This window comes from Lissotriton helveticus, chromosome 3_1 (genome assembly GCF_964261635.1).
Source record: "Lissotriton helveticus chromosome 3_1, aLisHel1.1, whole genome shotgun sequence".
Taxonomy (NCBI): Eukaryota; Metazoa; Chordata; class Amphibia; order Caudata; family Salamandridae; genus Lissotriton; species Lissotriton helveticus.
Window position 1 is genome coordinate 239,418,239 of NC_136061.1, and position 23,897 is coordinate 239,442,135.

The 23,897-nt window shown below is 45.5% G+C and overlaps 1 protein-coding gene across 1 annotated transcript in view; it reads right to left on the reverse strand.

Moving 5' to 3' along the window:
• Positions 1–23,897, reverse strand: part of KSR1 (kinase suppressor of ras 1) — a 218,056-nt gene that overhangs the window by 22,689 nt on the left and 171,470 nt on the right. Inside the window, exons 14-16 of the mRNA XM_078679707.1 lie at positions 19,987–20,120; positions 15,758–15,889; positions 6,321–6,456 (exon numbers count right to left, since the gene is read on the reverse strand). Of these exons, the coding sequence (XP_078535833.1) occupies positions 6,321–6,456; positions 15,758–15,889; positions 19,987–20,120 (402 nt within the window). The remainder of the gene's footprint in view (positions 1–6,320; positions 6,457–15,757; positions 15,890–19,986; positions 20,121–23,897) is intronic.

The following is a 23,897-nucleotide window of genomic DNA, read 5'->3' on the forward strand; positions in this document are numbered from 1 at the left end:
CCATCCCTATATGACCGCTACTTTTGCGCGCAGCGTCCACGCGCAGCGTTCGCGCCCCAGTCGCGCCGAAGGTGCGCCAAAGGTAAGCCCGTCTACGCCCGTCCGCGCCTGGACCGCGCCCAGCGCCAGACCCCCTGGCCCTCGCATTGCCCAGCCCTCCCGCATTACCTACGATGCCACCACCCTCCTAGCCGTTAACCCCGGCCGTTCCACCAACTGCGTCCAAGCCGCTCCTGGACACACCCATGGACCTTTCTCATGCTACTCCTGCAAATTCATCGGCACCGTCAACAACTCCGCTACGCTCACACCTCAGATTCCCGACCCCAACCACCTACAATGCATCTTGCTCAACACCCGATCGGTCCACAGGCACGCCATTGACCTATGGAATCTACTAGACACCATCTCCCCGGACGTCGCCTTCCTTACAGAAACATGGATGAACGCCTCCTCCGCCCCAGACATCACCATTGCCATCCCAGAAGATTATAAGATCATACGCAAGGACCGTACTGGCCACACAGGAGGAGGAATCGCTATCGTACATAAGAAATCCATCCACATCTCAACCAGCTCTGACGTCAATCTCGCCAACTCTGAACACCTTCACTTCCAGATCCACATCGACCCCAAGACCACACTCAGAGGCACCCTCCTTTACAGGCCACCAGGACCCCGCGCACAATTTAGTGAGGACATCACGGACTTCATCACTCCACACGCGCTCCCCTCCAAAGATTACATCCTTCTGGGAGACCTCAACTTTCACCTTTAAAAGAACAACGACCGCAACTCCACCACCCTTCTGGACAACCTCGCCAACCTCGGACTTAAACAACTGGTCACTTCCCCCACCCACATCGCAGGTCACACTCTCGACCCTATCTTCACCTCCAGCAATCATGTCTCCTTCAGCCACACTACGGCTCTCCTCTGGACTGACCACAGCTGCGTTCACTTTACTTACAACAAACCCAAACCCAACAACCACCCCCAACCAACTCTGCAAAGAAACTGGAACAAAATCACCATCGACCAGATCTCCTCATCGCTTCTCCTAAACCCCCCAGTCCACTCCTCAAACCCCGACCAAGCCGCCACCAACCTCACCCTATGGCTATCCAACAGCGCCGACATCCTAGCACCACTGAAAAAACGACAAAGCAAACTTGGCAGCAAGAAGGCCTCATGGTTCAACGATGATCTTAAGAAATCCAAGAAACTCTGCCGCTCCCTTGAGAAGGCCTGGAAAAAAGACCCAACCACCAGCACCAAGGACGCCTTCAAAAACGCCACCCGCATACACCACCAATTGATCCGAAAGGCCAAGAAAACCACCTTCAAGGAACGACTAGATAACAACACCCACAACAGCAAGGAACTTTTCAACATCGTCAAGGAATTTACCAATCCCTCGGCCAACTCTAACGACATCACCCCCACTCAAGCACTCTGCGACTCCCTAGCCTCATTCTTCCACAACAAAATTGCAGACATCCACAACAGCTTCGACAACCAACCCGGAGACCAACCCACCCAACCATCTGCTGGACCTTCATCCCCCTCGAACATCCTTAATGACTGGAACCCAATCTCCACTGAGAACACCATCCGCCTGATGAACTCCATCCACTCAGGATCCCCCACAGACCCATGCCCTCACCACATCTTCAACAAAGCAGACTCCATCATAGCACCGCACCTCCGAGACGTCATCAACTGCTCCTTCGAATCCGCCACCTTCCCGGAAAGCTGGAAACACACTGAACTCAGCGCCCTTCTGAAAAAACCCACAGCGGACCCCACCGTACTCAAAAATTACCGCCCCATCTCGCTCCTTCCATTCCCGGCCAAAGTCATCGAGAAAGCTGTCAACAACCAGCTCGCCGCCTTCCTCGAAGCCAACAAATCCCTCGACTCCTCACAGTCCGGCTTCCGAGCAAAACACAGCACTGAGACCGCCCTCATCGCAGCAACAGACGACATTCGAACTCTACTGGACAATGGAGACACAGTCGCCCTCATCCTCCTCGACCTCTCCGCAGCCTTCGACACAGTCTGCCATAGCACCCTTCTACAGCGCCTCAGAAACATCGGAATCCAAGGAAAAGCACTGGAATGGATCACCTCGTTCCTCACCGGAAGAACCCAGAGAGTCCGCCTTCCACCATTCAAGTCAGAGGCCACTGAAGTCATCTGCGGCGTACCACAAGGATCTTCACTCAGCCCCACCCTTTTCAACGTATACATGAGCCCCCTCGCGGCCATCGCCCGCCAACACAACCTCAACATCATCTCCTACGCGGATGACACTCAACTGATCCTATCACTCACCAAGGACCCTAGCACCGCCAAAACGAACCTTCACGAAGGAATGAAAGAAGTAGCCGAATGGATGAAACACAGCCGTCTGAAACTGAACTCAGATAAAACAGAAGTCCTCATCTTAGGTACCTCCCCCTCCGCATGGGACGACTCTTGGTGGCCAGAAGCCCTTGGAAAAGCACCCATCCCGACAGACCACGCACGGAACTTGGGCGTCATCCTGGATTCCTCACTTTCAATGAACAGACAAGTCAACGCCGTCTCCTCATCCTGCTTCAACATTCTTCGCATGCTCAAAAAAACATTTCGTTGGATCCCCACCGAAACTAGGAAAACGGTCACCCACGCTCTGGTCACGAGCCGACTGGACTATGGAAACACCCTCTACGCCGGGACTACCGCTAAACTCCAGAAAAAACTCCAACGAATCCAAAACGCCTCAGCCAGGCTCATATTAGACATCCCGCGTAAAGAACATATCTCCGATCACCTGAAAAACCTCCACTGGCTTCCCGTCAATAAGATGATCACTTTCCGGCTCCTAACCCACGCACACAAAGCACTCTACGAAATCGGACCAGAATGCCTCAACACACGACTGTCCTTCTACACCCCCTCCCGCCAGCTTCGATCTTCCAACCAAGCCCTTGCCTCTGTACCTCGCATCAACAAGACCACCATGGGAGGTAGATCCTTCTCATACCTGGCAGCTAAAACCTGGAACTCACTTCCCACTTACCTTCGCCTTACCCAGAACCACCTAGCATTCAGAAAGCAACTTAAAACGTGGATATTTGACAAGTAATTCCCCACCCCTCCTTTAGCGCCTTGAGACCCTCTGGGTATGTAGTGCGCTATATAAATTCTCTGACTTGACTTGACTTGACAATTTATTCAACAGAGCCTAGTCTGCACATCGACACGTTTCAGCCTTAAGGCCTTGGTCACGTGACCAAGGCCATAAAGCTGAAACGCGTCGGTGTGCAGACTAGGCTCTGTTGAATAAATTCTAAATATCCAAGTTCCAGAGTGCGGCGTTCTTTGTAAAAAAAAAAAAAAATATATATATATATATATACATTTTCTTTTGCCCCTCCTATTTTCTGCAGCCTTAACCCCAAGTAGAATATCCAGTCACGGAGTCGGCCTCGCCTAAATCTTCTTACTTTGAGTGGCAGAACCTTGTGGATCAGTCACGTTGTGTGCACCCATTTCTCTCACACATTTATGTTGCGATGAGGTACATTTTACCTCCCAATGGCATACTGCTGTGTGCCTTTTTTTGTACTTTGGAGCTGCAAATGCCAGTCTCTCTCGCTCTCTCTCTCTCTCTACCTATCTCTCTCTCTCATTGCTTTACGTGGGTTGCACGTCATATTTATTTTCCTTCTCTTATTTGTAGGTTTATTGTCGCAAGAAAGTTACAGAGCCACCCTAAAGCAGGTGAGGCAGCAATTAACTTTTTTTTAACGGTAACAAAATGTAAACACAGGCATTCACAAATGTGTGCATGCACAAGTACTGTTCATTATTAAAGTCAGCCTTACTCGTTTTGTCAATACAAGGAAGAAAGTAGCAAAAAAGGATTGCTTTCTGTACAGATTGCATATAAGAAATAAGGTATTGAAAGTGACTGGGTGAGGTCTCAGTGTACTTTTCAGATGTACAATAGTCCTGCACGCATTCCAATTGAAGAATGTCCTGGTAGAGGAATGATGCACCAAGCAGCCAATAGGATGAGGTGATAGTGAGTTCCAAGAGTAAGGCCTGATAGTCCGAAGCGCTGTGGATCAACAACACACAGCAACTGCTAGCCTGGCAACACTTTGTGGAAGAAACAAGATCAAGTTCCAAGAAAAGAGAGTCCTGAACTAGGTAAAGACTTGAAACGTAGCAACAAAAGCAGAACAATACTCGGACACCTACATTCGCTATGGTTTTGCAGTATCCTGAATGTGTCCTGTTTATCCCTGGATCGCGTATAAAGTCACACACCTTTGTTTACTAAAACTACAGTGAAACACTTCCAAAGAAACATGGTGTTTGTAGGAAGGAATTACTGAATATGAGGCATTACGACATCTACAGCTAAGGTATAGCGACACTAAGGGGCTGATTCTGATGCGGGTTGGAAATGTTTCCCGACTGAATCGGGTTGGAAATGGTTTCCAACAGACTCGGATCGGGACAGTCCGACTGACGGAGTACAATGCATCCGGATGCTTCCCGATACGATTTGGTTGGACTCCCATTGACTTCAATGGGAGCATATGTTCCTAACCGCATCATAATTGGGCCCAGGGTCGTTCCCGATCCGATTTGGAAGGAGCAAATGCCATTAGGAGGCCTTCCTAACCGCATCAGAATCAGGCCCTAGGTGGGAAGCTTTCCAACCGGCATCAGAACCAGGCCCTTGGATATTTTGGCGGTGAGGAGCTGCAGCTTCAGCCATCTTAAGCATGCAGACCACTGAAGAGCTAATGGGGTACATTGTGGGCGGGAGTCAAATAATGCACTATAAATGGCTACAGCAGTGTGCTTAGATGTCACAAGGAGTCCATTTAGGAGGTGGCACCCCCCCCCCAGTTGGAAATCTTTTCACTGTATGCGCCACTGTGCACATATACTCTCCTGCGTAAAAGAAGGACGTTTATCTCCATTACTAAAAGGGAAGTGTTGCTGTGCAATGAATCATTGTATTTTTCTGCTATTACAACTCAGTATATTCCAGTTTAATCATGTGCTTAAGAGCCCTTGTGCAGCCTCGCATACTTGCAGCACTTTGCATAGTTATCTCTTTGCACTGCGAGTACTGCCTACTGCATCTCATGCAAAATTAGGCCTTAAGCTTAGGAATGTGTGAATGAGCCTTGCAACTGGTCCTTATTTGGCTACAGGGGCCATTGGCGGAGGAGGTGCTGTAGCACAGAGGGTGCCGGGTGTAACTTTGCTTTAGCAACATCTGCCCTTAATCAAGGAAACCACTCACCAGCTGATTATCTCTGTGAAGGTGCCCTCATTTGCTGAAAGAGGAATGTGGCTATTTGCAGTGAAGCGGCAGGGTGCCGGCGGACACCCGTATAAAGTAGCAGCTAGATTGGGCATTAGCCTGGCCAGTCCGACCCTGGATGTCTGCTTCAGAGATGGCGAGTAAAGCTAAGTCTGTTTATTTTGCTCAGAGTGCTGCTGTGCAGCAAATAGTCCGAAGGGGGCCCTCTCACCTACAGGAGGAGCCTCCCTGCAGTCCTGAATGCCAGCTGCTCTGCCCACAGGCAGCAGGGTGCATGCCCCACAGGAATAGCCCCGCAGCACCACCTGAGGTCCTCCGCCCCATAGCTGCATTCCCTTCTGTGGAAGCTTTTTCAGTACATTTACAGTTTTACAAATTTACAAAAGGTAGAAAATGCAGTGCAAATTATTGTGAATACACAAAAGCAAATGTCGACTGCAGGTGTAATGTCCGTCCATCTTCCACTCCCTGGTAAACCCCAGGTGCTAAACACAGTAATGTGGAAAGTCTGCCGTAGTGGCATATTTTCTGTGGTACTATGCTCCAAAAGCGGGTGTATATGCCGAATTTGTGTAAACCAACATTTTAAATGGGGCAGCTGGCGAACGATGGCACAATACAACTCAAAACCCCACCTGACATCATCATACAAGATTGTCTATTCCTGGTGATTGTTAGAGCTACCGACATGCGTAGAAAGAATATTTTTTTCTCTCTTTTGGCCCCTTAAAGCTGGCACACAAAAATATCAAAAATCTGGCCTTAAATAAATAAAAAAAATGTGACAGACACAGAGCAACAAAATAATGATAACTAGGCAAGTTTAAAGCGGGGGATCATAGGTAGTGAGTCGGTTGGCAAGAAATGGGCCAACGTTTCTGTCCATCGTTGTCTACATCGGTATTGCACATCATTAGGTAACTTCCCCAGTTGCTGGAGCAAGCAGGCCACTCTGATGAGGATTGCAAAGGCGAGGACTTACTGTAACCTCTTTCCCCAAGTTGATTGTTGCCAGCACTTGCTTCACACCCTCACCACTTCCGATCTGCCAGATGAGTGCTTCGGCAGCCTGGTTCTGGAAAGGCCAGTCTCTGGCTTGTAACTCGTACCAGACAGTTCTGAAAGGCAATAATAACGACAAACACTTATGTAGCAGGCACAACAAAAAGGATGCTTCCAGAAGCTTTTTAAATCACTTTTACTGCCCAACTCATTGGAAATTATTTTATAATTCCTGGGAGAAGGCACGGCTTCGGTGGGTTTGAAACCTGTGGTCTACAAGTAAAACTTTTATTTATGTAGTATGTACTAAACCCATTGACTGACTGATGCACTGCACAGTTACACTATCCTAAGGCTGCCGACCCCAGGAAGCACATATGTTTCAGAAGAAATAAATGAAGGAGTAAATCAATGAAAGTGCATTTGAAAAGCACAACTGCTGCTTCAATAGAAGCATCCTGGCGCTGTGCCAGCAGTGGAAAGTGGACTGGATTATACCTCCTGCAAAATCTTCAACTGGGCCTTAAACAAGCTTTCCTAAGAGATAGACCAGAGAAACTCTGGTCAGGCATTCCAGAGGCAAGGAGCTAAGAAGGAAACAGATCTGCCTGCTCTAGCTTTACACAGTTTACTTACACATAACAGGTTTTGATTGGAAAAAGCGGAGTGCCCTTGCAGGAATATAATTTTTGAGTGTATCCTGGATATACCCAGGGCCATTATGATGAAATACCCTGCAAGTAACCACGAGTGCTCTAAAATTTAATTCTCGACTTGACTGACGGGCAACTAGTGAAGTAGTTTCAAACCTTGCCCGATGGAATGCCTTTTTGGGGTGTTTAGAGCAGGCACGCTGCTGGATTCTGAACTCGTTGAAGCTGGTTTAACAAGTCCGGAGGGATTCCAAGATAGAGTACATTGGCATAATCCAATCTAGATGTGAATAGTGCATATACAATGTATTTCTGGGTGACCAGAGGAAGATAATTTAAGAACTTTCTTATAGATTTAAAAGCACAAATCAGATGACAGCGGTGGCCTGCACCTGAGGCTTAAAAGATAAGGCCATATGCAATAGAACCGGAAGATTCCTGGCAACTGATGTTGAATGAAATGAAATGAATGAATGAATGAAATTAAATTAAATTAAATGAATTCGTACTTGTCTAGCGCACTTATACCCTGAGGTGTCTTGGCGCCATACGCATACTGCTGTGGAACCCTTCCTGGCTTTTCCCTGTGAAATGCCCACTCCTGGGCACCCCCAAGGTGAAGCCAGGCATCCCAGCGCTGTTGGGGCCGTTGTGGAGATTAAGCAAGCTATTGCCCAGAGTTGCAGAGTGGGACCCATGATTAGAATAGGCACAGAGGCGAGAATGATCAGGTCCGAGGAAATTGAGCCCAAGACCCGCCGAGGCGGGATTTGAACCCTGGTCCCGGGCCAGACCTCTGCATCAGGGTCTGCCGCTCTAACCATTGAGCCACACTTCTCCATGTTGGGGTGGGGCCTACCCCTACATCAGTAGGCCAAAGTCTTGTGGAGTCGGTCAGGAAAGGTGTGCCAAAACCATGATTTTTGACTTGTCCGGATTAAGCTGTTGACAACTACTGTGCATCCAACCGGCAACTGAAGTAAGACATTATAACCCTGAATATGATGAACCACGGTATCATTAAGCTGTTGGAATGCCAGCATAAACTGTGTTTCATCTGCATAAGAAACAATCTGAGATCCCAACATTGAGCTATCTGCACTAGTGTGGCCATATAGATGTTAAAGAGGGTTGGCCTTAACCCCTTCGACGCTCATGACGAGCTCAGCTCGTCATGAGTTACGCCTCTCGTACGCTCATGACGAGCTGAGCTCGTCATGAACCGCGGGTTTTCACAAAAGTCAGCGCAAAGCGGGAAAATGCGCCGCACGCGTGGGGTTAATGCTGAGCCCTGTGGGACACTACATCTCTGTAAACTGGGAGGTAAAAAGTGATAGGAAAACTGCTTGCTGCCTATCAGATACCAATAAGATTGGAGCCTATGCCGAGCCCTACCCACAATTCCTGCCTTCTCCAGTCTTAGCAGAAGTATTTTGTGAGAGACAGTATCAAATGCAGCAGACAAATCTGAACCACCGCTTTTCTTCCCTTCCTTACATCAAATAGACTCATTGGAAAGAGGTTAGACTCTGTGCTGCAGCCCAAAGGGAAGCCAGACTGAGAAGAGTGAAGGATGTCATTCCTTTCAATGTGTCTGGCAATCTGGAAGTTTACCAGAGTTTCCAGCATCTTCCCAGCACAAGGAAATATGAAATAGGCCTATAATTGCTCAAGATAAGTGGATTGAAAAAGTTTTTTTTAAAGTGAAGCACTACAAGCACGCTTTTCCAAATTGTTAGCACGCTGCTCAATTCCAAAAATAGATTAAAAAGGGATTTAATCTGCAGATTAATGGAGGTAATCGCCAGAGACAAAATATAAGGTGGAAAACATTGAGAGGTGATCCAGTTTTAACTTTTTGGATAAAACGTACAGATTCAGCAAAAGCCATCCTCTCAAAGGACTCAAGCAGATAGCCTTCCTTTTTGTACCAAAGGTCAGAATGTGACTGTAAAGATTAAATATCTTTAATCCTATAAAAATTAGAGCAAATGTTTTCCACTTTGTCATGAATAGACATAGATAGGTCTTCAGCCAACAGCTGAGAGGCAGTAATAATCTGTTTATTAGCCTCTGGTTTCAAGAATACTTTAACGATTTAAAAAAACATACTAGGTGCTTCTTTCGGCGGAAGCTATTTATTTGACAAAAAATCTATTTTAGGTATTTTAATATTTTTACAAAACTGCTTCAGAGCAGCTTTATATACACGCTTATTTTCAATATCATAATTCAGCCTCCATTTTCAATAAAGCCATCTTAGTTTTTAGGTCGAGCCTGGGCAACGCATGCGCTACTCAGCAAGGCATTCTGTGTTCAGGTATGGACTTGACGTTCTTCCCTTTTCCCGCCCATCTTTTTAATTGGCTCCTGTCACTGTCCTTTCTAAATCGCTGATTTTGATTCTTGAATAGGCTTAGTAGTCCCTCTTTGGTACCGCCTTATCTGCATTTGTAACCTTCCATGAGGACTGGACATTTTACTTGTGTTGATACACGGTCTGCTTTATCTAGTCTGCGAGCACTTTTTAAATAGTATTCCCCTATTCCACCAATGACTTGCTTTCCTACAGTTCAGCACAATGCCAGCTTTTATATTTATATTTGTAATGGTTGCCAGTACGCTTTCACTATAGCGGTCTCGCTACTTTATTAAATTTGCCAGGGCGGTCCGCTTTAACTTCTGCGGCCGTGCTACGAAAATTTTTTTATTTTATTTTTGGGTGAAAGCGCCCCATACTGTGCTTTCACTTTAAAGGTGACTGCACCCTTTTCTTTACGGGTGTTACCCTGAAAACGGTCCCAGGATGCTTCTTTCCGGTTTAGGAAAGCCCTGGCTTGGCAGTTCAGGCTGGACTGTTCCCATGAGGCACAGGGTCAAGACTGATGTGCATAAAACTGGGTCTGAACTGAGGTGGCGAAGTGAGCTAAAGAACAATGATGGATTCAACCAGGATCTGTGACTGGGGGTGAGTGTCTGAAAAGTTTCAGCGCTCCGTCCATCATCTCCTTGTGTTTGCTTTGTTCGCCCTAAGTTGGCACTAAGTCGACAGGGTATGCCTAGACGTGGGTTTCTTGCTCACTTTGCCAATGGATTCAAGCTAGGCTGGCTGATGAGGGGTGTTACCCCGAAACCGGTCCCACGATGCTTGTTTCCGGTTCGGGGAAGACCTGGCTTGGCAGTTCGGGCTGGACTGTTCCCATGAGGCACAGGGTCATGAATGATTTGCATAAAGCTGGGTCTGAACTGAGGTGGCGAAGTTAGCTACAGAACGAGGATGGAGTCAACCCAGATCTGTGACTGGGGAAGAGTGTCTGAAACGTTTCAGTGCTCCGTCCATCATCTCCTTGTGTTTACTTTTAGAATGTTGGCATTTTTATGTCCTAATCATGTATCCTGCAGCCTGTGTCCTGGGTCACATGATTGTGATTAGAGTGGCAATTGGTCTTTGTGTATTTCTCTCAGACAATGAGACAAAGGGGGACTAGATATTGGAAGGATGGGTCATCTTGCCAGGATGGGAGGGGCAAAGCTGTTCCCTGAACCACTTAGATTCCAAAGGATCTACCTCAGCACATTCACAAAGAACTTCACACCAGTCTTTTGCCAGCCTAGACCTCTTGGAGCCTGGGCAGGAAGGAAGGAAATTCCAGAACCAACTGTGGGACGAAAGCTCTTGAAGTCTCGTTCACTTCAAATCGTCCGTCAGGAATACAAATAGGACCCTCAGACCTGGAGCGTAACACACGCCCCCGCAGTGCAGGGGGCCCCCAAGCTCCAGGGAGCCCCTTCAGCACAGCACTCTGGCTGCAGAGCTCCTGATTGAGCCCGAAGGGGGGCATCCACGTGCCTTGCAGGGAGGACCCCTCAAGTTGCCTTACGCCAGTGCCTCAGACCCACTCTTCAGTTGACGCCTGGACCTGCGTAGGACCATCAGAAGGTGTGCTCCAGAGGAATGCCCTGCTGCTTTAGACCTGCTTTGCACCTCAAAGGAATACCTTGCCACTTAAAGTTTGCCTTTTATACGCAGGGGACTGCCCTGCTGCTTAAAGCCTGTCTTGCTGTTTGATACTAGGACTACCAGAGTGACTCCAAGGGTAAGGTGGCTCACCTCCTGTTCTGAGTTACATGGACACAACAAGCTGCAGAGGCCTCCCTGCAATTGCCCCGGTGGCCAGCTGCACTGGACCTGCAACTCGACCTGCCTGAGCCCTGCTGCTTTCTGCTGAAGTGCTGAAGTGAGTTCCTGTACCTAAATAGGTGCCTCGCCAAGACCCCTGGCAGGCATCAGAAATGCTCCTCCTGTGAAGAAAGGGAGAAATTCTGAAACTCTGGTGAACCTGACTTTTTGCACTACAGCGACTGCCAGCGGTGACAACAGTCCGCAGTGACCACCAATGTGAAGCTTCTGCAACAACTGTCTGTGACAGGATCTGCGCACTACAGCGATGACCATCTGCAATGTCAGGCATGCGCTTTGTGCTACATCGATGACAATTTGCAACGCTCTTGTGGTCTCCTCCACCGTGAAAAGGACTCTTCATGCCAGACTTTTAGCAGATAGCTTTTTCAGCAGGACTAACTTAGTCCCATATCCGGCCCATGCTCCATCGCAGTTGGCCTGAATTTGAAACTTTGCTCCAGTCTTGCACGATCAGAAGCCCGCGAGTGGTGGTGTAGCTTTTTCAGCAAGACAAACCTGGTCCCATATTCAGCCCATGCTCCATCGTGGTTGGGCTGATTTGCGACTTTGCCCCAGTATATCACGATCAGAAGACCGCGAGTGGTGCTTTGTGCTTTTAGGCGTTATACTTTCTTTAAAACTCTGTACTTGAATATCTCCGGTTCTACTGATCAGTACATAAATACTTAACACATTGCCTCTCATTAAGCCTGCTTTTGTTCAAAGCTACCAGAGGGTTAAGCACAGGTTAATGTAGAAACCTTTGTGGTTCACCTTGACAGGCATTGTGATTGTTGCTTGAGAAGGATCGTCCCCACTCTCAGCCATCCCAAAAATCAATTTCTAACACCATTCATTCGTGAAGTATATCACATTGGCTTCTCTATTTTACAGTTGAATAGCAGGGTAGGCAAGTTATCTAAGTTTATGGTTAATGATCAAAATCATAATGCATTCAATTGTACATGCAATTAATCAAGCTTTAACTCTTGGTAAGAGAACACAGACTTCACTACTTTGCACAAATTCTAGTGGAGGGCCTACTCCCTCCTACTCCCTCCAGACACTCAACCCCCCTTAAGAGGCCGAGCATGTACTATTAATAACCTTAGACCTGTAGCAAACCTTTCGACAATAGCTCACCTCTCATGGTCAATCACCGAAACATGGGCCGACAAGTCCCTGCTGCGGATGGTGTTCATCCTTTGTACATCTCTCATGGAGGGATCACTCCCTTTATTTACCTTGACCCATTAAGAGACCAAGCATGTAGCGAAAGCTTAAGCCCATTAGCAGAAGAGAGGGTATAGAAAACTAGGGCTACATGCACCTTGCCGAATATCTTTGAGTATGGTGAGCATATAGCTAACTGTCACATTTACTGGATGATGACATCAATGATGTAATGAGTGATGTACAAAGTGAAGTCATAAGCAGTGCATGGCGGGCCATAAGTTATGGTTAGCTCGCTGAACTATAACTGGCAAATTCAGTTGTTTTTCAGGTTTAAAATGTTCTATATATATACTGCCAACCCGGAACTCCTTGCGAATTACCGGCCCATCTCACTTCTTCCCATATTTTCTAAACTACTGGAAAGGCACATTCACTCCGCCCTCACCATCTTCACCGAAGAGAATTGCCTTCTCCATCCATCGCAGTCGGGTTTCAGAGCCGGTTACTCCACGGAAACAGCCCTGCTAGGTGTAACCGAAAACATCAGGAAACTCCTAGATAATGGTCAGACTGTCGCACTCATTCTATTAGACCTGAGTGCGGCTTTCGATACCATCTCCCATTCCACACTTCTGGCCAGACTGGGGAAAAACGGCATCAGGGGGGATGCGCTAAAATGGATTGAGTCCTTCTTGACACAGAGAACATTTCAAATCACATCCCCAATAGCATGCTCTGACACAGTTAGCGCCCCCCATGGAGTACCACAAGGCTCCATCCTGAGCCCCCTGTTCTTTAATCTCTATCTCCGGCCCCTGGCCGACATAGCGGATGAAGCTGGGCTCACCCTCATGACATATGCAGATGACTCTCAAATCATCTTCTCCCTGTCAGAGTCTAACCCATCGCTTCCATCCCGTCTTAAACAAGGTCTCCACAACATCTTCAGCTGGATGTCCACTAACCAGCTGAAATTGAACGGAAACAAGACGGAAATCCTCCTCCTGGGGAAAAATAAAGACCTCTGGAACACAACTCACTGGCCACCCGAGCTTGGTTCCATCCCCACACCCACCACCCAAGTAAGAAATCTGGGGGTTACCATCGACAACACCTTGTCTATGAAGCAACAGGCGAACAAAGTGGTAGGCCTCTGCTTCACCATCTTGAAATGGTTAAAAAAGATCCTCTGGATGCTGCCCCTAGATACGCAAAAGACAGTAGTCAACGCACTTATTACATCTCGTCTTGACTACAGCAACATCCTATACTTGGGTTCAAACAAAGCTGTCATAAACCGCTTACAACTGGTCCAGAACTCAGCGGCTAGACTACTTTGTAACATTCCTAAAACCTCCAGTGTGTCTAGCCATCTGAAAGACCTACATTGGCTCAGGGTGGAGAGCCGCATCCGGTTCAAAGCCATGAGCTACATGTTCAGGATCAAATCCGGTACCGCCCCTAAATATTTACAAACCCTGGCAACCCCCTACAACCCCACAAGAGTGCTGCGTTCTCAACACTCCGCAAACTTCTCCACCCCGAAGTTCAGGCTAGCGAGAATGGGAGGAAGATCTTTTTCTGTCCTAGGGCCCACCCTCTGGAACAAACTCCCTATCCACATCCGTAAAGAAGCCAGTTACGTCACCTTCAGGAAACATCTAAAGACCTGGCTCTTCCAGAAATAATCTACCAGTCACTATTTCACCCTACCTCAATCGCTTCTTTTTTTGTCATCGGCGCCGGGAAACCCTTGTTGGGTAGCTGCGCGCCATACAAATGCAAAAATAAATAAATAAAATAAATAAATATATATATATAATATATTATATATGTTATATATAGATATATATCACACCAGAGTTGCTTCCTGTGTTCAAGCCAGACAGTGATCAAGAGCGAAATGCATATGTCATTTGTGAAGGCTGCGTCTCTCTGCAAGCTTTGCTACCTGTGGTGTTTTGTGCTGCAAACCTCCGCGTGTGGCGTCTTTGTGTGGAGGCAACTCTGGTGTGATGTACTAAGCGGCTGGCCTGGCCACGAAGATGCCCCATTGCTTGTCGAGTGGGTCTTGAGTGCTTGGAGACACGAGCACTCGTGGGAACGGCAGGGGCCTACACCACAGGGACATATTTGCATATATGCATCGGGATGGCATGGTTTCTCACCCAACTGGGTATGACATTTATTTGAATGGAGGTGGTGAAGTCCAAATGGTTAATGAAATTTACAAGCCGGGTGGTATATATGAACTACGACGACCAGAATGCCACTGTTGCCGCCCAATAGGGCAGGCCTTGTAAATTAATAAATTAGATGTTCTTACTAGCCCGCCTCCTGAGTTCAAGCCAGCCAGTGATCAAGAGCGAAATGCTAGAAACGCGTATGGCATTTGGGAAGTCTGCGTCTCTCTGCAAGCTTTGCTACCTGTGGTGTTTTTTCCTGCAACCCTCTGTGTGTGGCGTCTTTGTTTGGAGGCAACTCTGGTGTGATATATATATATATATATATATATATATATATATATATATATATACACACACACACCTCACATAGGATTGCCTACTTTTGTGATGTATAAATTAATTTTCCACCTGCAGCCTAAGGCCATGAAAAATGTGGGGACGGTGGCAAACAGCCTTGTCTGCCACTCCTTATGACAGGCCTGCGTATGCCTTCAAATATTTACAGCCAACACTAGGCCTCAGACAATGGTAAAGATCACTCATGTTTTTCCAATGTCCAAGGCCACCAAAACAACAAAAGCCAAAACAGTACAAATATTCAGTCAGGATGGCAAAGACTTCTAAATATTACAAATATGTACAAAACACACTTCCAGCAGTGGAGCCCAAGAAACCATATTAAACTGGCTGATTGCAGTCTTGATTTTCTTGAACGGCTTTCTCGCTCCCTGTTCTTGGATTGGAAGTCCTATAATTGATATTTTTGACTATAAAAATAGAAGGAATTTTCACTGAATATTGTAAACATTGAAATTATTCGCTTTCTAAAGAACTGAATGACTTACACACTTACAGGCATGGAATTCCATTTAATATATTTTTAAGTATTGAAAACTAGTCATTCACAATAAAATTGTGCTTTCTATCCTCCTGCCATCAACGTACTCCGGCTGCGCATGGCCAAAAGCCAGGTCCTGCATCTAACCTGCTGCTGATAGCCTTGAGTTTTCCACATATCTAGGTTACTAACACGTATGCCCTAGGGTCAGATATTCATTATGGTGCATTACCTAGCCTGTACAGAAATCATATTTCCTATATGTGCAGTAACACATATCAATACTTATCGTCCACCAGAATGAGGGCTTTGATGTCAGAGTATAGGAAGGCAGTAACAAAACAAATTGATCACTGTGAAAGCCATAGAATAAATTCTTACCCAAAGGCATAGACATCGGCGGCTCTGGAGAATGGTAACTTATCTTCATCCTTCCCAGGAGACATCTCACGGACTATCTCAGGAGCAAGGTAGCACAGCCAGTCATGTGGCAATTTTAGCTCATTCTCTCGCCTGGGTAAAATAATGATTGAAACCATAAAGTATGAATTTTTCTAATCGTTAACAAAATATGTTACATTTCACAGTAATTGTTCCATTTACTTTTAAACAAAAAAACACGCTAACTATTAACAGAAATACCATAAACGAGGACTGCATACAAACTTCAACATTGGTAGCAGCTTGATACCCCTATCTGAATGTGGTCTAGTGTGCTTAGATAGTCAAATTCCACTTTGTAAATCTAACATTTTACTGATTTTTGCCTGGTGTGGAATGCATAGTTGCAAAATGGGATTAAAAAGGTAAACAAAAATATTATAGAGAAATCAAGTAGCAGGCTTCGTAAAATACTCCTAGGAAAATGGTGATCAGAAGAAAGGTGCAATAGTAAAATACAAAGCAATTCAGTGTGTCGGTATGGTTAGCAAAGAAAGAAGGGAATGTCATGGCTTAACAATTGGCTGTGTGGAATGGGTTATGTTCTATGGACTTAGGTGCCCTGCAAGCACCAAGAGCTCACTTAACATGGTACAAAGGTCATGGTCAATGGCTTCTAGACTGAGGAGTCACTAGACGTGGCTTAATAGCATCCTCTACATGACTGCCCATTTGAGAGTAGGGAAATCTGTACCTTGGCTAGTGATAACTCAAGAGTGTCTTCCTCTTGTCCTGGAGTTATCGAAGAATAGGCAGTGATGTCAAAGGAGACAGGTAAGCTAGTTTGATGGTCTTTTCCACCGTAACTCCCTAAGGATCCATCAAATGTTGGGCATACCTAGGATCCCTAATTGGGATACCTATGGCAGTGAATTAGTGGATGGTCAAGTATGAGACAGGGCAAACCCCTTGGAAAAAGGCATGGGGTCCCCCAGGTGCATTCTCAAAAGAGGTGTTCCACCTGGGACCCTCTAAAACCCACATGTTAGGGAGCCCTTTCAAATGGTGACCTGCATTGCAGTCTTACTGCGACTGAAGTTATTAAGTTGGGGAATCCTGTACTACCCCTTCATCTCTGCATTTCCACCATGGCAGGCGGCATTCTGGAACCAAGATCCCAGGCGACCTTGATCACTAGTGGTATGATAACAGTCTTGTGAAAGGCTGTTCAGCCACTTAAATCTCTCCTTCCTCCTGTGAATACCTTTCCCAGTGTTGCCCTTCAGAGGCAGACATTCATTTCCATAATTACCACGCTGGAGCTTGACAATGCCTGCTACTAGTGGGTTTGTAGGCTCTATCTGGAATCTTCTAGGGCACTCTCAACTCATTCATCTTCAGGGACTTCCCAGATATCCTTTAATTGACCAGGAGGCAGGCATCAACAACTAGCTCATCTTTACTTGCTGGCAAACAGGGTACAATTGTAGTGTAGTTCCTATATTCCCAATAGGCTCTGCGCATTGGAATAACATATCCTGTAGTTTAGACGTAGGACTGAGGTCGACTAGGTCTCTACAGAATATTTTAAACTTAATTGTGAGTGCCAGCTAGCTCAGAGGTCACTAGAAACTTTCTCGAAGTTACAAGAAGGGATTAGTTTCTGACAACCGCATAAACATGACAAATTTGTTTCCCAAGAATAAGAAATCAATCTCTAGAGTTGCGGAAACAATAGATAACTATTTTACTCAGTCAATCGTGCATGCTTCGTTTCACCAGAGGTGCTGAGAAAATAGAGAGATGGGCGTTTTCAATAAAAAGTATTTATTGAACAGTCTTCTTTCTCAAGCATAAGAAATGTACTGCTACAATCGTAATACTGGTTATAAAGTACAGGGCATATAATACGAAAAGTATTATAAAGTAGTACTGTAAAAGCATGATATGGTTTCTAAGCCATAAGTTGCCTAAAACATATAAAATACATACAGTGATAAAATAATGACTAAAAGTACTTAACTGGTGCTTCTAAAATACGCCTACCCCGATGTACCTAACCTAAGTCTAGTACAAGGGAAGAAGTAAGTGAGGAGTAGCTTAAGTTTAGTATTTCTCTGCCAAGAATCTGTCCCAGAATTCTCTAAGGGTCTAATCAGCTCCGTACCTTGGTTTAGAATGAAGGAGGTCTTGTATCTCTATCTCAGGACTCGATTTCCCAGCAACCCGCAAGGGTAGCCTGGAAACACTGGAGCTGGATTTCTCGGCAGAAGAAAAGACAGCGTCTCTCAGTGCGTCAGCTGAAGGGTAGGCTTCCTTCGGCACTTGCTGCTGCAGGGCTTCGGGCAAGTAGTAAGTCTATCTGCTCCAAACCACCGCGTGTTTGTCTGGGCAAATCTAGGCATATTTATACTTTGAAGGTGCCGAGTTTGACGTGTGATTGGACTTAATAACGTCATCAAAGATTCAGTTCTTCGAAAATTCCATGATTTCCTAGATAAATTAGTATTCAGGCAAGGGGAAGTCCCTAGCTGCTGAAGGCGGGTTTCTCTAATAAATCGTTGTTGATTCTTGGAATTTAGTGGAAGTAGCCATGCCGTATTTGGGCTGCATAGGCTCTGTCTAAATATGGTAATGATTTCTATGCCTATATAAGGATCGAACAATCTATACCTATATAAGGGCATGAATCGGAACAAATTACACTAGAGTCCTAGATTCATTTACAACACAATATTCCACCTAGCTTCCTATAACACCAGCTGTGTGGGCCCTGGAAACGGACTGTGGGTGCTCTGCGCTCCTTTGCAAACACACCATTCATGTTAAAAAGTGCTTATATAAACTGTTAGAAATGGCTAACATAAGCAATGTTTGAGACCTACAAAAGTACAAACAAGAAATATCAAAACCCACTAGAGAACTGTATTTAGAATTGCATCGGAAGAGAAGTGTTGTTGATCTTCTTAAGAATAATAGGTGGCTGCCAAGTGATGGTCTATTCCAGGTGTATTTAATATTGGGTCAGGAGAGCAGGAGCCGTACCGGGAATACCCCAATGTAAATAATATCCATTTAGCCATGTCTAATCATGAAATCTGGTATGCATCCAGCCATCATGGTCCACTGTTGGAGAAGGTATTAGTGATGCAGTAGCAGAGTAGAAGAGACTAAGAGAATGTGTCCTAGGACACACAAATTATCAATGGGGAATGGAGTATAAAACCTAAACATCAAGGGCCTCATTGCGATAGTGGGCGGTTGAACCGCTGCCCGAAATCATGTCGGTCTGTCCGACAAGTAGACGGTGGTCCGACCGCCCTATTACGATGCAACCACCCGGCTGGCGATTGCAAAGTGCTCAGTTACATGGGAACTTGTGCTGAGGCCCAGGAAAAGGGCTGCAGCATAAGCAGTCATGTAAATGAGCACTCCGTGCACTTCCGTCATGTGGTGCATAGCACACAGTTCATGGAGGTGTATAGGGACACATGTGCCCGCTAGGCCACTTAACAGTGGCCCCCAAGGGTTGGGGGCCCTTTTTGTGCCCCCCAATATTCCTTTTAGACAGCTTTACATGGTGGTGTTCCTGCCATGTAAAGGCTGTCAGAAAGGGATATCCAAATCTGGATGGCGGTGCCTGACTTGGCCCCGCCGTCATGGTCAGAAGCAGCTCCGATCACCTCCTCATCGGGAACTCCGATCCTGTTGGAGGCAGCGGTCTTGCTTCCGACCACTGTGGGCTGAAGCCACGCACTGTAATGTAGCAGTAGGACCAAAGGACTATTGGCAGCCGGACCGCCACAAAAAGGCTGTTGGTGGCGGTCCGACCACTGGAGTAATGTGTCCCTAAATGTACAACCTCATTCTAGCAAGATTTTTAGAATTCATGTTCAGCGTGTCAGAAAATGGCCAATATACACACTTCCTATACTTATTTCTCAAATGCATTGCTAAGCAGGTAGAGTGTCCCAGTACTATGGAGACAATAATACAGTAAATCTGTCCAATGACAACAGAGAGTTAATTAAAAAAAATATATGGTTTTTAGTTTGCACCTGAAGCATAAAGGGTTTTTCATGTCTCTTAGACTTTGCTGTAGCATATGCTAGGCCATGGCAGAAAGCTGTATATACCCACCAATGTCTTCTCACCCCTATTAGACAACAATCACTGTTTTGTGGTTTTATTTTTAGACATAAATTGCACTGATCTCATCTTCGTCTTACCTCCCTTCCTGGACCACACCTGAGATTCCAAAAAGCCCAAAGTCTGTGATGATGACTTTGCCGTTTTCGTAGAAAACATTCTTGGATTTGAGGTCCTTGTGAACAATCCCCTTTGCGTGAAGGTAGCCCATTCCCTGCAAAGTGAACAATGAAACACAATGAGTACTTGCTTTTAGACGTGAAGGCACCAACAAACAAAAGAGGAACTCCATTTGCTGTCTACATTGCAAACATTAATAGTCCTTTGGTTTGGTAGCCTCAAATGTCTGCATGTGGTCGGCCACACTAACCTTGATAAATTGGATGCTCACACGTGAAAGGAGAAGAGGTTGTTCCACAGAGGAATTGTATGACGAATCACTACACTACACTAAAGGGAGATCTAGCAAAGCCAACACACAGACTTAACATCTTTTTATTTAGAGTAACATTACACAAAATATTAAAATCGTCCCTACAAGGCTGTGGGTGTTAACTTTTTGACTTCTGGAGACCCCCCAGTGAAACACTACTGAAACCCGGGGACCCTTGGCCAAAGCAATTTCTACAATTTGAATCCCAAAACAAAACACAAAAATATAGAGTAAAGAGTATATTGAATAGCTCGAACAAATACACAAAATAATAAACATTCCATTTAATTCCCAAAACCAAAAAAATAAAACATTGCAATTTTTATGGGAAGTGTGGAGCTTCCAAACATCGCCGGTTCCTTCAATAGAGCATTTGAGCCCCCCACCTCCACATATACAGCTGCAGAAAGCTTGAAAAATAAAATGGTAATAAAAGGAGTGTATCACCATTATAGTTTTCCAGCTTTCTGCCAAAAAGAGAGGGCAGGGTGGGGCCAGTGCGTCATTGCTGCTGATTGGCAGCAATGCAGAGTGGCCCTTTTAATGTAAATTGCGCATGTTGGTTTGGCAGGCTACATTATTACGGCCAAACAGACATGCGTAATTCAACCTCTCCAACCCGGCTGTCACAGACAGAATAGCAGGCACAGGCACTTCACTGCCCTGCGGAGCGCTGAAGCAGCCTGCTCGAGCCAATCCAGACACTTATCTCATGCAGCATGAGGGCAGTGTCTGGATTGGATTAGGAACTGCTAGAACTGCACTGGAGGAGTCGGGAGCCTGTAGATAATACCGAGAACGTGCTGCATTCTAAAAAAGGTAAGTGAAACTATTTTTTCATTTAAAAATGTAAATGTTTATTTGTATTCTGTTTCATTTGATTTATGTCGACCCACCATTTGTGTGGATCACCAACCAGCACTGCTTTTAAAAATGTGGTTTTGCTTTTAAAACATGAAGTGATATGCTAGAGTTGCAGACTCCCTGAGTATGCGTCATAGAACGCCACAGACCCGCACAAGTTCATGGACCACAGGTCAAGAACCACTACTCAAAGTCTTAAAAAACATAAAAGAAAGTAGTCCCTAATTCCCTACCGCAGCTATAAATCTAAGTACAGCAGAGCTGTTAGGATGGAACTATCCTCTGAATGGTGTACAAATGCGTTCCCTGCCAGTATCTGGTGTACTTGTTTCTTAGGTCTGGCGGTACCCAAGATTTTTTGATTTTACAAAAACTATATATGTAATATACTTACTTATAGAGGCTTGCAGCCAGCCCTCGTCATCTATTGGTCTGTAGTTGTGCCAGTCAAATATTTCTTCTACCCACCTAAGCATTCACATGGAACAATGGGTCAAACCACTTCAGCCAGTGGCTAACTTCACCGTGAGAGATTCCATTCTGCTCTTTCACAAGGAGCACATTTACCCTCAAAGTGGAGTCTTTAGGGCTATGGCAATGTGTGCACTTTGAACCCGGAAAAATATTTTTACTTTTAACACTTTAAAAACAAATATTTATACTTGCAAGGACTCCGCCAGCTCCCCATGCAATATAGATTTACAAAAACCATGACAAAACAAGAATTGACAAAGCTAAAAGGCTGGCAGCCAATGCCAGGCCAATTGGTTTTGCTAATGCTTTTTTATTTTGGCCCCACCCTTAAACTATTCTGGTGAGTGTGCAATGGCCTTGGACTGTACCTTCACATGAGTGAGGTCCTGGACCTGGAGCGGCACACAAAGCGTCTCCTCATATAACTGACAGATGACTAACGTCCTTGTTAAGGGTTTATCATATACAACAGTAATTGCAGCATACATTTTTTGTGAATCAGTAGTTGTGGCCAGACCTTTTTATCTGTGTCACTGGATTGAAGGCATACTGACTCACTCTTGTAAAGGTCTGAGTCTATGACCTAACCCAGGTCCTAGCTGATAAGTAGGTTCTATCCAACAAAAAATGGTGAAAAAGGGAACTGCAGTGCATGGCACATCTCTTCCTGGATGCACAAGCAGGCATGGCAATGGCCAAGCAGGGTTCTGGATTTACCAGGATTGAAAAGCAAATTCTAGTCACACAACTATGTGACTGAGTGATGAAGCAAGATTTCGCACATTACGCGACTTGCTGAAATCAAGAACCTCGATTCATGTATAACTCTGTAATCCAATTGTACGTCTTACTAATTTCTTTATTTTTACTATATACATGTATCCTAGTGATGCTTGCCTACGTGTTTTACTAATACGATTAATTTGTGTCTTTAAAATGGCCGCCGTTTAGAATATTGCTTCTGCGCATGCGATAGTCACACTCACGTGACGTGACGTATTTGTGATTTTGGAGGGAAAGGGTGCGCATGCGTAATAGCCACAAGATGGCTGCTTGTGTAATAATATGGTGAAGCTTGTGCAGATGCTCTCGTGTTATTGTGTATTGCACTAAAACATAACTGCATAGTATATTTTTATAGTCATAAATCATAAGTACACAATCATGTTATGTAGTTGATTCATTTATTTCTATGTTTTAGTTTGTTTTCGCTTACTTTTCATGTATCCTCGGTACGGAGGGGTGATGGGGTGCTTGGGAGTCGATGTTGGAGTGCAGTACTGCGCAGAATCAGAAGTAGCGAGGTGGCATTGACACAGCGCCAAGAGAAAGTCGCTGCCAAGATGTGCCTGGGAAGATGCACCTTCACCCAGCCAGAAAAACTGAAAACTGTTACATTATTAACAATGTATTCTTCCTATTGTATTCAGTGCAACTTCTCATGGGAACCCCAATCTTGCTAGGCGGTACCCAAGAATGTAAATTTAGGCTTGCAGTAGTCTGTTCTGATTGGTGTTAACCTAGCCTACTTTGGGACCAATCGAAATTGTGGATTCTGACACTTTGCAACATTGGGGGGTGGTACACTGACCCGAAAACAGTATATCTAGCCTAGGTTTAGCTATAGATTTTGTCCGACTTGTCTGAATAGCTGACCTGTCACTGACCCAACGCACTCAATAGGTGACTGAATACAGAGGTGCTGCGGAGCACTCTGTCCGAATTTGACCATAGACTTTTGAAGGTTTTACTAAACCTTAAGTGCTGGCGGAGCACTTTACTGGGGAGATCGCTAACCCAATCGGGGTTCTGACTAATAGCTGCAGAGAGGGTGGAGCGCAGGCGTTGCCTCCGAACTGCGGGTGCTCGTCGTACCTTGGTGGTCCTGTCCTGATCCTAATCTGGGTTTCCTGTCCTGTCCTGGGGTGTCCATTCTGCACCTGCTGTCCCATTGATGACTGCTATTCCTTGGGGTATTTCCTGTCCTTGACTGATCCGTGGCCAGGGTTGGTTTTCACACCATTCTAGGTAAATATATAGATAGGGCTGAGAACTCTATACTGCACCTTTCTATTTTCTGTATTTGCTTCACTAAAGACATCCCTTTGCACATGTTATATTTTCCATGCTTTCCGCAATCTACCATAAGGAAACCTATTGCATTTTATTCTCATAGTATGTTCCTATGTTACCTTACTGTTTAGAGCCCAATTCCTTTCC